The sequence below is a fragment of the Hyperolius riggenbachi genome, chromosome 6, assembly GCF_040937935.1.
Source record: "Hyperolius riggenbachi isolate aHypRig1 chromosome 6, aHypRig1.pri, whole genome shotgun sequence".
Classification (NCBI taxonomy): Eukaryota; Metazoa; Chordata; class Amphibia; order Anura; family Hyperoliidae; genus Hyperolius; species Hyperolius riggenbachi.
The window spans coordinates 268,153,865-268,166,923 of NC_090651.1; the positions used below are offsets into that span (position 1 = coordinate 268,153,865).

At 46.1% G+C, this 13,059-nt stretch overlaps 2 protein-coding genes across 4 annotated transcripts in view; one reads left to right on the top strand and one right to left on the bottom strand.

Annotated features, from left to right (window-relative positions):
- Nucleotides 1-13,059, bottom strand: part of LOC137521478 (uncharacterized) — a 165,354-nt gene that overhangs the window by 6,580 nt on the left and 145,715 nt on the right. Inside the window, exon 1 of one of the 3 annotated variants that reach the window (XM_068240795.1) lies at nt 1,606-2,144. The exons of the other annotated variants lie outside the window; for them this stretch is intronic. Coding sequence (XP_068096896.1) covers nt 1,606-1,620 — 15 coding nt within the window. The 5' untranslated portion in view covers nt 1,621-2,144. Of the gene's footprint in view, nt 1-1,605; nt 2,145-13,059 lie in introns of those variants that run through there. 3 annotated transcript variants of the gene reach the window in all.
- LOC137522154 (5-hydroxytryptamine receptor 3A-like) overlaps nt 6,492-13,059 on the top strand; it is a 28,567-nt gene continuing 21,999 nt past the window's right edge. Inside the window, exons 1-2 of the mRNA XM_068242185.1 lie at nt 6,492-6,556; nt 10,797-10,966. Of these exons, the coding sequence (XP_068098286.1) occupies nt 6,492-6,556; nt 10,797-10,966 (235 nt within the window). The remainder of the gene's footprint in view (nt 6,557-10,796; nt 10,967-13,059) is intronic.

Sequence of the window (13,059 nt, forward strand, 5' to 3'; positions counted from 1 at the left end):
CCCTAACACTTTCTGTTTGTACAGACTCCACATCTTACCTCCCTCAATGCCATCTATCTGATCCATGGGCACCCCTGCTTTGAGCAGAGCTGTAAACATATCCTTCCTAGAAACCCGATTATCAGGTCCTGAAGATGACTTTTGGGATTGTGGATTCCGGGGAGGGGGTCTACGTTCCTCATCCCTCTTTGGTTTCTCCCACTCCCCTATATCCTGTAATTCTATCATCCTGTCCAGGAGATTCTGAAGCGGTTGGTCCATAAGAGACAACAACAGGGTCATCATTACTGCCTTATATGCAGGCGGAGTGTTTCTCAGAATTCTATTTCTGAGAGACACAGAAATTGCAGAATCATAAGGATCTGCCATATGGTCTAGAATCACCAAAGCATGTCTCATGCCCTCCTCCTTAACTCTCTCTATGCCATCTTTCAGAGCAAACCAGGGTTTGTCTGCAGCAGGAATATCACTCTCTGTGGGGTATTTGTCCTGCATGGCCATAATTACTAGACCTAGGAGTGATATACTCCCTATGTTGTTATCAAAATGATGTTTTAGGTATCTAATCATCTGTGAATCTTTAGTTATACTATAAAATCTGACTATGTCCTTGTGATCGACAAAGACACCTGAAGCCCCTGTGTCATACAGGCGGACCAACCACTTCATATCTGACTCTCCACCTTTCTGTCGGAATCTCTCTAAAATGTCTTCAACTTCCGATTGGGTAAAATCCTCAATGGCTTCTTTAGCCTCCCTGTGGGGTACCGGTTCCTGCTCATATAGGGGTTGATTGGTATTGGGGTTGAGCAATGGAGTACCATTACCATCAGTCACTGGAATGGGACGTCCGTCAGGACCTATCCTATTCCTTGTTTGTGGACCATAGGTGGTGGTCTCCTTCCTTCTAGTGATAGGGAAGGCTTTCTTCTGCGCCCCTATGTCTGGATCTGGGCAGGTTTCACCCCCAGGGCAGTCATCCCACTCATCTGAATCAGAGTCCCAAATATCTCCATCCCAGTGTTTAGGATCCCAAGTAACACTGGCGCTGGATACATATTTGTGAACCTTCTGTTTATTAATTCTACCTTTTCTGTTCTTATATTTATTGGTAGCAATATACACAGCAGATTTTTCTGCTATATTTTGGAAGTGAGACAGTTTGTCTTTCAACAATCTGCTACTACACTCCAACATAAGGCATCGACCTTCTGTCTCCAGTTGAGACATCTCAGCCTTATGTTTCTCTCCCAGGGCCTTCTGCAACCGCTTGTGCACTCCACGGTAAGCAGAGGCTAGTACCCAGCTTCTTCTAGCTAGGGCAACCACATCTCCTGCCTTAGCAGGGATTTTCTCAAGTACTTGTACAAGTTCAACTGGTTCTGATTCTTTTAACTCTTTATCCCATCCTCGTCGCCAAAAATGTAATGCTATACTTTAGGCAGTTGCTAAGTGCCTAGCCATTACTATCAAGGCCCAGAGGCCTGGAATAACACAACATACAACTTCTAACTGTTAAGGAGCGGTTTTATTGCTCAATCACGGGGTAACAGTTTTATAAGAGTAATTATAGGGTATAATAGAGTATATGAATCAATACATTACCAGATATTGCATCATCACTCCATCGGGGGACCAGCGATATGTTCAGGAGGCGGCGCATACAACCATCACGGCTCGTCAGCAGTGTAGGAGTCCCAGGAGAATAAGGGCAATCTCTCTTTCTTATACTCATAGCTCCACCCATGTCCCCTATTGCATCCTGGGGATGCACGATCATGAGCTTCACTATGATTGAAGGGCTTATCATAATATTTATAATAAGTCGGGTTAGTCCTAGTTAACTCATGTAATTCCTGAAACAGTTAATTCAGGGTTACGAGCTTATTGTGAAATACCGTTATATAACTGTATCACGTGTCGCGCAGACTCAGTAGAACTCAGCACAGGGAGTTTCCCAGGTACAGCCAATCAGCACAGAAAAACACATGAGTCAGCCACATGATCAGCGGCTGACCATATCTCACAAGACCTTGCTGTTTTGAACTATAATAACCCATATTCAGATGGTTCATCATTATACTAAGATACTTGTCATTATAGGCTAATAGCCTCTATTCTAACCCTAGACAAGCACCCCACTCTGTTACATCACACATGTATCACATAGGGTCACCCCCGTCTCCAGGTGCTGTATGTATCTAAGATGGCACGCTCACCTTCTCCCTGGGCTGCCCAGGCCAACTGACAGCTTTAAGCGCTTAACCAGTAATTCGACTTTTCCTCTAAATATAATCCACTGTGCACTACATCAACCCTCAAAGAAAAGATATGGAGGCTATCATAGTGCAGACATCACATGCATATTTTAAAGAACCATGTCTCCCATAAACTGAAATTCACCACTGCTCACCCCTTTCCACTGCTGCCCACTCTCACAGACAGCTGTAAGCGCTTAAAGGGAAGGTTCAGGGAGGGGTTGAAAAAAATAAAAATACATATCCACTTACCTGGGGCTTCCTCTAGCCCATGGCAGGCAGGAGGTGCCCTCGCCGCCGCTCCACAGGCTCCCGGTGGTCTCCGGTGGCCGACCCGACCTGGCCAGGCCGGCTGCCAGGTTGGGCTCTTCTGCACTCCAATGCCGGGCTCTTCTGCGTCCCACGCGGGCGCGCTGACATCATCGGACGTCCTCCGGGCTGTACTGCGCAGGCAGTACAGCCCGGAGGACGTCCCATGACGTCAGCGCGCCCCTGTGAGGCGCAGATTGGAGCGCAGAAGAGCCCGACCTGACAGCCGGGCCTGGCCAGGTCGGGTCGGCTACCGGAGACGACCGGGAGCCTCTGGAGCGGCGGCGAGGGCACCTCCTGCCTGCCACGGGCTGGAGGAAGCCCCAGGTAAGTGGATATGTATTTTTATTTTTTTCAACCCCTCCCTGAACCTTCCCTTTAATGGTAAATAGCCTCTAAGCTGGTAATCCACATTAATGCTCCACTATTGCAGAATCTATGTACTAAACAGCCTCCAATATGTAAAATCATCCACATGTATTATAAAAGATATGAGTACATACTCACAAATAAAAGTATAAAAGCGCTTTGTACGTAAAAACCACAAAGGATGTCTCCTCTCAGATCCTGCTGGTCACTTCCTGCTCAAGCTCCATCCTACGTGTTTCGTCATCAGACTCATCAGGGGCTATACCATCTTAGATATATACAGCACCTGGTGACGAGGTTGACCCTATGAGTGTGTTCCCACACAGAGGAACCTATCCCAAGGTGGTGGCCCCTCCTGCAACATATGTTACAGACTATACTATGATCATACTGTATGTCTTTTTGCCTTTTCGGTTTCTTCCCCGTGACTCCTGTTTGCCCGGTTGTGGAGTGGAATCGACTTCAAGGGGGTTGTTTGGAATTGATCTGGCTTGAAAGAACTGCATTGCGGTAGCGCCCTCATAACTTGATCATTTCAATACTAAATGTACCTGACAAAGAAATGCAAACAAATTATAATGTTATCACCTCTTCGGATGCGGCCAGAAGCTGCCCACTGAAGCAAGGAACTTTCCACTAAAGAATAAAATGCTGTATTTAACTGTTTTAATGCTGTTCTGCTACAATTTTTTTTTCATGGTAGTAGATTTTATGCTTTAACCACTTCCCCTCTTCTGAGACGAGTAACTACGTCCCTGCAAAATGCCACAACTCTGTGTAGGGACATAGCCAGTGCCGGATTTAGGCCAAGGCCAGCTAGGCCATGGCCTAGCTGGCACCACAGGAGCAAGGGCACCAAAGCAGCAGGCTAAACTGGTGCAGCATTTGCAAGCTTGCAAATGCTGCAATGCAGGGAGACCAGGCGAGCACCTGACTGCTGCTTGCCACCTTGCTCTCTGTGCACATTTGCATTGTGGCCGGTGGCTATGGACTTGGGCAGCATTAGAGAAGGAAAGGAAAAGGAAGCTTCTGCACTAGAGATGAGCGGAGAAATGAGTGACACTGATGTCTGCTGCGGTTTGAAGGCAAGCTGGCTACCTATACTGAAAGGTAGGGGGGAAGGATTAAGAGAGTCATCTGGCTACATATACTGGAGGGAAAGGGGAGGAGTCATCTGGCTAACTATATTGAGGTGCGGTCATCAGGCTACCTATACTAGGGGGAAGGGGGGTCATCTGGCTACCTATACTGGGGGGAGGGGTCATCTCGCTACTAGTGATGGGCGAACATCCAGATGTTCGGGTTCGGGGGGGTTCGGCCGAACATGCCCCCGATAGTCGGCATGTTCGGGCTGAACCCCGAACCCAACCCGAACATGTCCCTTTGGGGCCCCTATAGGGTCCCAGCATAAAGGTAGAGCATGCCCCGAGCGTGGGGGGGGGGGGGTCGGAAATGCCCCCCACCCCTCCCCGCTAAGCTCTCCCTTCTGCTGGACCCTATAAAATTAAATCTAAGTCCCCCGAAGGTACCTTGCAGGCTGGCAGGAGGAGGGCAGGAAGCGGGCAGCCGGAGAGCATAGGCGCTAGTACCATCTGATACTTCCGCCCTCTCTCTGACGCACTTCCTGTTTACATTTGTAAGTCACGTCAAGAGAGAGCAGAAGTACCGCGATGACGCGTACAAGGGTACGCGTCATCTACATGATGACACGTACCCTCGTACGCGTCATCGCGGTACTTCTGTTCTCTCTTGACGCGACTTACAAATGTAAACAGGAAGTGCGTCAGAGAGAGGGCGGAAGTACCAGATGGTACTAGCGCCTGTGATCGCCGGCTGCCCGCTTCCTGTCCTCTCCCTGCCAGCCTGCTACAAGTACTTTGGGGGACTTCTATTTAATTTTATAGGGTCCAGCAGAAGGGAGAGCTTAGCGGGGAGGGGTGGGGCGCATTTCTGACCCCCCCCCCGCGCTCGGGGCATGCTCTCCCTTTATGCTGGGACTCTATAGGGGGCTTTGTTCGGCCGGACACGGCTGTGTTCGACCGAACACAGAAGGCCTGTTCGGGTTCAGGCAGTGTGCCCGAACACCCTCCCGAACACCATGAGGTGTTCAGGGGGTGCCAAACCGAACCCGAACAGGTCAAAATCCGGGCGAACCCGGGCGAACCCGAACAGTGGCGAACACTGTTCGCCCATCACTACTCGCTACCTATACTGAAGGGGGGGGGCCTAGCTAACCTGTACTGAGGGGACCTATACCTAGCTAACCTGTACTGATGGGACCTATACCTAGCTAACCTGTACTGATGGGACCTATACTTAGCTAACCTGTACTGAGGGGACCTATGCCTAGCTGACCTGTACTGAAGGGACCTATGCCTAGCTGACCTGTACTGAGGGGACCTATGCCTAGCTGACCTGTACTGAAGGGACCTATGCCTAGCTGACCTGTACTGAGGGGACCTATACCTAGCTAACCTGTACTGAGGGGACCTATGCCTAGCTGACCTGTACTGAAGGGACCTATGCCTAGCTGACCTGTACTGAGGGGACCTATGCCTAGCTAACCTGTACTGAGGGGACCTATGCCTAGCTTACCTGTACTGAAGGGACCTATGCCTAGCTAACCTGTACTGATGGGACCTATACCTAGCTAACCTGTACTGATGGGTCCTATGCCTAGCTAACCTGTACTGAGGGGACCTATACCTAGCTAACCTGTACTGATGGGACCTATACCTAGCTAACCTGTACTGATGGGACCTATGCCTAGCTAACCTGTACTGAGGGGACCTATGCCTAGCTAACCTGTACTGAGGGGACCTATGCCTAGCTAACCTGTACTGAGGGGACCTATGCCTAGCTAACCTGTACTGAGGGGACCTATGCCTAACTACCTTTCGCCGAGGCCAGGAGATCTACCAACGTTTTAAATGCACCCCCTCCCCCCCCCCCGGTGCATTTAAAACGTTGGTAGATCTCCTGGCCTCGAATTTTAATGTAGCTCGCGAGCCGAAAAAGTGTGGGCACCCCTGCCTTAGGGACTGAACTTTTTTTAATATGTATGTAAAAAGGGTATATAACAATTACTTTATAAATCATGGGCTTGTAATTAGGGATAGACGCAAACCTGAAAAATGCACCTTTATTTCCAAATAAAATATTGGAGATATACATTGTACTAGGGAAAAATTTTAAACGTTGCAATAACAGGGATAATAGGGCGAATAAAATGTAGTGGTTTTAAATACCTGAGCATGTATTATTTTGAAACTATAATGGCCAAAAACTGAGAAATAATTATTTTTTCCATTTTTCTTATTATTCCCGTTAAAACAGGCATGGCCTTCCGAGCTGGAAGCCAATCGAATTCATGATTAAAATGAGTCTTAATTGTCTCAGGTGTGTGCATGGGAGACAGGGGGTTACTTACCCAGAAGTCCGTCAGCTTCCATGCGTATCACAAGTCTCGTACGTGGCCTATGGGACGCGTTCCACGTCTCACTACCGCGCACTTCATCCTTCAAGCCTGAAGGAGAAAGTGTGCGGTGGTGAGTCATGGAACACGTCCCATGGGACGTGTGTGAGACGTGTGATACGCATAGAAGCCAACGGACTTCTGGGTAAGTAACCCACTGTCTCCCATGCACACACCTGAGGCAATTAAGCCTCATTTTAATCACGAATTTGAGTGGCTTCCGATTTGGAAGCCGATGCCTATGTATGACCAGTGCATAGTTAACGAGCTGTGGGCCCCGATGCAAGTTTTACATTGGGGCCCCCTAAGCATTCTATACATAGCAATTGATACGGCGCACCAAAACATGCCAATGGCAACTACAGTGTCAGAGGTGCAAGAAGGGAAGGGGGAACAGTTTGTTAATGATTACCACTATACAAAGTATCTATAGAAGTGCACAGGACCAATAGAAAGCTAATACTGAAGCTGAGGGAGGGCCCTTCGGGGCCCCTCTGGCCCAAGGGCCCTGATGCGGTAGCAACCTCTGCACCCCCTATTGCTACGGCCCTGTCTACAACACAATGGGCTCGATTCACAAAGCGGTGATAACTCAGTTATCACGCCTAAAAGACTTTAGGCGTGATAACCTTTGCACCACTGAGTTATCACCGATTTTTGCTCTAACTCGCGCGAAGTTTCCGCGCGTACGCTCGTACGCATGTACGTGCGCGCGCAAAGTCCCATAGGGCTTAATGGGAGCTTAGCGCGAAGCGGGGACGCTGCGCGCGCGTGCGCGGTTGCGCGCGCAAAACTTTGCGCGTGGAAAATTCGCGCGAGTTGCTTCTTATCATGCCTAAAGTGAGTTTAGGCGTGATAAGGGGCTTTTCACTGGCGTGCAAACACTTTGCACCGCTTTGTGAATCAAGCCCAATGTGTGGATAATGTGTGGTGAAACTTTCCTGATCCGTTGTGTCCCTGCTGTGGCAGGTAATGTAACACAATGCCCACAGTGAATATAGCTTAATAAATGTTTTACCCACAGAAAAAACACAGCTTGTTATTTTTCTCCATAGACAACGTGTTCTAATGCAAAAAAAAATGGTGTTTTGCATGTGTCTAAATTGTGCAAGCAGAAACATGCACTGAATTACAGTAAAGCTGTGTGAATGCAGCATGGTTAAAAAATATTTCTTATAGGCAGCTAGCCAAGTTCTTATCTTTCACCAGAGAATGGGGAAGAGGTTATCAAAGTGAAAACGCACTACCGTAGCATAAACATACCAAGCCCGGAAAATACATTTTGGGAGTCTGCCCTGACAAATGTAGTGAGAAGAATATGGAGGCTGCCATATTTATTTCCTTTAAAACAATACCAGTTGCTTGTTAGCTCTGCTGATCTATTTGGCTGCAGTAGTGTCTGAATCACACCAGAAACAAGCATGCAGATCTGACAATAATGTCAGAAGCACCTGATCTGCTGCATGCTTGTTTGGGGTCTATGGCTAAAAGTACTAGAGGCAAAGGATTGACAGGACAGCCAGGCAACTAGTATTGCTTGAAAGGACATAACAACAGAGCAGGGACAAGGTCCTCCAGCACCCAAGGCTGAGACACCAAAGTGCGCCCCTCCATCCCTGCCACCCCAGCAGTCACACACTGATTGCTATTAGACTAAGAGGCGCCACAGGGCCCACAACCTCCCCAACACCTTAATATATAGTTATCTGGCTTGCAGTCACTGCCATGTATCCCCTTTTCTTATTTATTTCTGCTTCAAACACAATTAGGAATGACAGCTGAATGAATTCTGTGCCCCATCCTACAATGCGCCCTGAGGCAGCTCTCCAGCCTATGCCTCGGCCCGGCCCTGCATAACAATGACAGACTCCATATCCCTCTCATTATAGTTGCCCTTTAACTAAGTAATAAACTTATGGACAAATTAGAACTCATACTGTGATGTTCACGGCTGAAACATCTAAATCTCAGACATGGCAGAAATATCATAGCAATTCTTTTCTTCACAATTATGGTACTGATGACCGAGTCACTCACCAAGGCTGCCTTGCAGTGGACTTCTAGTGATGAAAAACAAAAATCACACTACAATTTATTGAGCAACAAATGCAATATTACTGATTTCTAGTAAACTACAACTTACAGCATGTTATGGATCTATATAAGCCAAGATGGCCAAATTGGCGGGTCTCTCTCCAAGAACCCGCTTGATGTTCTGCCACATGGACTTTCCTATCATTATGTAGGTGCACCTTTTGGAAATAAATCACAGTTGATGTAATGCTTAATCCCTCTTTCCTTCATGCTGAGCAGAGCAGATGCATTTTTAGAATGCATGGAGAGGGTTAACTTACTTATGTCACTGTCTCTTGCCATTGCTTTGGGCTGTGAAGGTGGAAGTGTAAGGAAGATGGAGAGTGGTGTATATCTCAGTGGTGAGAGGTGGTGACATGGGCAAGCTAATCCTCTCTGCCATGATCTATGCCCCCAACACTCCGGGCCAGCTAAGCTTCTTCACTCATCTGTAGAATTTTTTTTAATATGAAATTATTGTACAGTTTTTGTATATGAAGTGAAGTCTAGAATTGTCAATGGTAATCTATTTTACTTGTTCCTTACGTGTACTATAGAGCTGGGTGGATGAGTTTCTCACGTGGGATCCTGTGAAATTTGACAATTTGACAAGAATTTCTATACCTACAAGATGTATTTGGGTCCCAGATATTACAGTTGTTGAATCGTAAGTCCACAACAATTTTTATTCTTATCTCAGCTGGAATGTACATGCAAAAGAAGTATATATTTATTTGGGCACCGGGTATCACCATTATTTGAATATCACAAATTATATTTAAATAACAGTAAATGTGCAAGCTGCTACTGCCATCACTTTCTAATGCTAACTTCCTAACACTTTCAAATCTACCTTCTTCGTGCTCCATACCCTATCATTACCTCCTCACCTATGCCTAATACTAACTCCCCTATAATGGGGTCTTCTAAAACTTTTTTTAGAAGACCCCATTATTTTCTTAAAAACTGTAAATGTAAGTCAACCGCTGTCTTTACAGTCTTCTTCCTCATTCCAGCCCCACGGGGTTGCCGGTCTATTGCACGTGGGGCGCATGTGTGATGTTACACATCAGGGATGAGCAGAAACTATGCCAGTGCAAATTTACGCATCGTAGTTCGCATCTACGCATCGTAGTTCGGAGGTGAAGTTTCAAAACTACGCTTACGAATTTACGCGTAGCAAAGTACCGTGACGCATAGCTTACACCCACTATGCGTAGTTAACATGTGTATTGCGTCGTGAACTATGAATGCATTACTCGTGTCTAATTTTCCGCGTGCGATTGTATGCTTACAAATTTACGCGTTGGAAAGTGAATGTACGCATAGAAGAGTTCCCAGTATAGGCATTCAATAGGAATTAATGCGCAACATTTTCTGTATGCGGGCAGAAGTATCCTACACTTCGCACTATGCGTAATTGCGTATTGTAACGCGGTCTACGAAATGCATACAAAGCGAATATTTGATTTCAAAGCCATAGTTTGGCAAAGCGTAATTGTGTAGTTCCAGCGCACCGAAGTTGACGGACTACGACCATTTCTATTACACATGTGCCTCACGTGCAATACACCGACAACCAAGTGGGGCGTGAATGATGAAGAAGAGTGTGGTAATATCGGCAGACAGCAGACAGGTAAAGTAATAATGCATGTGTACGGGTGAAAGGGGGGGTAACATCTATCAGAATGTCAAATCAATACATGTGACCAATTTTGGCCTAAAATTGGCCCGAGTTGACGATCGGGCTCCTGGTGGCACTGGTTTTCATTATATGTCTACAGATGATAGGCCACTTTAGTATCTTAAAAATTCTTTGCAGACAAGGTATCACAACATGCCTTACCATTTTTATCTCACACTTTAAAACCATGGTTCCATTCCATCCCTTTACTCATATTCTATAAGGTTTAAGTTTAACATGGATGTTTGAAGCACTCTTCATTAGATGGCACCCAAGGAAGCTGTCTAGCTTGCCTATGCTTAAAAATGGTCCTCCATGTCTATGTTAGGAATCTGAAAATACAGAATTCCTCCGATATGAATGTTATTTATTCTTTAAACAACTATTTAATTCAACATGCTGGAAGCACAAACCACTGTAAAAGTATTTTAGTATTGTTAATAAAGAAGTTTTTTTGTTCTATTTCAGTTTAAAGCTATATTTCCTCGTTTTGTTTTAATTATCTGCAGTTTTTCTTTATAATCTAATCCACAAAACAGATCAGTTGAGTTAATGCATGTACTATTGCATCCTTTTTAAGATGTGTATTTATTTAAAGGAATAATTTATAGTGCATGTTTCATTCTAGTGTGGCTACGGAGAAGACAAGTGAGATCAGTTATACTTATGTAACGCACGAGGGCAAAATTTTCAATGGCAGACCAATGCAACTTGTAACAGTCTGCAACCTCAACATCTACTACTTTCCATTTGATCAGCAGAACTGCACCCTCACATTTGGCAGCTGGATGCACACAAGTAAGTCTATGACTTCTTCTATTCACATTACATAAATACTGAATACTCAGTGAAAACAATATGGAGATTATCATATAGATTTGCGTTCATGACAGTTAACTGCTATTCCCAATTCTCAGTTTCAATAGTGTCTGAGAATATTACCACAGAATAAGCATTCAGTCAATGGAGTCAGAGTGGAGTTTAAGTTCTGGATCTGCATAGTTTTTCTGTATTAGAGGGTTTACTAGAAATCACCCCAAACCCCAACCCCCCACTCCAATCCCCTGAAAGAAGTCCCTAACTACTCTACAAACAGCAACATTAGCTATAATAAATAATAAGCTAAATAAACTAGAATATGTACTGTTGTATATGTCTCAAAAATAATAAGTGAGCATACATGTATCCCAAACAACATGCTGTAGCTAGGTGCACATGTCACCAAAATAACACAATTAAGAAGGAATGTCTCCAAATTGTTATTACCGTATTTTTCAGACTATAAGACGCTCTGGACCATAAGACACACCTAGGTTTAGAGGGTAAAATCTTGGGAAAAAAATATACTAAACCTGGTGCGTCCATGGTGCAGGGCGTCTTATGGATCTTCTCCTCCCCAAGCTACTGAGTGCTTAGAGGGAGGGATTAGACTGTAAGCTCACTGTGCTGCAGCCTGCAGTGAAAATCTGTGTCACTCACCCTCTGTCTCCACATTCATAAATTTAGAAACCAGCTAAGTAAGGTATATCACCTTTCTAAAGCAAGCTTTATTAACAAGTTTCATTTCAATGCCAGGCAATTTTCCACTGCGTGTCTGTGTTTATATTCAGCCCTCTCCACATCAATTATAAAGATCATCTCCCATCTACAATATGCAGCATTTAGTCATGTATTGCATTTTTTATGTAAAACATATGTAAAACACATTCCTCCTTCCCTCCCTGCTTGAATTCTAATGCCCCCAATTCATTCCGCTGTCACTGTAACGACAGCGGCAATGTCCTGCTACAATCAGCTTCCCTCCCACTTATGCGCGGTGTGTTGCAGTGAGAGCGCACTCTGCTCAGCTTGGCTACGCTTATCTCCCATCCTCCCTCCCTCCCTCGGTAGCCATCTGCTGCAGTAGTGTCACTCACCCTCTCTGTCCGTGCATCGGCGGCTGTAATCAGCTGTGCGTTATGCACTAGCGTATCATCTTCTCCCGTAGTGTAGCCTCCAATAACATTATGCTGCAGGGAGGTCAGCATTCATTACAGTCACCCCCCTGTCTGTGGAGCAGCGGCTTTAAGCATTATACATTGGTGGATATTCTTCAGTCTCCTGCGCTGGCAAAGCCGACCTCGCCAGGTCGGGGTTCCGGGTCGCCTGCTGCTGCGTTCCACGGCGCTGGTCACATGGGCTCGCTGACGTCAAAAAGACGGTACTGCGCAGGACCTTTCCTTTAAGCCACACGCTACGCTGTTTCTAGTCTGCAAAATGCTTTCTGTTCTGCTGCAGACACTTCTCCTCCCTCCCCTCTCACAGCGCTGCCATCAAGCATAGATACCTGTATGCTGTGTGGAAAGTAGCGGCCCGTCTTCCTGAAACAACTGAATCTTGTGGCTTGACTTCTCTGCTCAGCCCCTCCTCAGTGTCAGAGTGCAGAGGAGGGGAGGGGCACTTTCCTCTGTGCAGAATGCAGGAGAGACTAAGAGCTAGTTACCGAACAACAACTGATCTGTGGCTAGCATGCGACACCCGCCCCATCTCTCCTGTCGGCAGGTTTCCGCCCTAGGAACTAGCCTAGGTGGCCGGTGCAGAAATCCGGCCCTGCTCCTGTGTAGTCTACTACTCAATCTCTTTCTCCTCTCCTGCGTCCCATTTGTCTACCGTGATCAATGGAATTTTTCGTCCTCCATTTTAAAATTGTCCATTACCCCATAACAGCTTCCTGGTCAGCACGCTGGTAAACTGTAATATCACCCACTTGAGCCATAGGAAAACATGGACATTACCTTGCACATTCAGTTGTAACTGACAGCTGCTGATCTATAACTGACAGCAACTGGTATATTTCAGTTCTGACAAAATCTTGTCAGAACTGGAAGGGATCACTGCAAGAAGAAAATGGT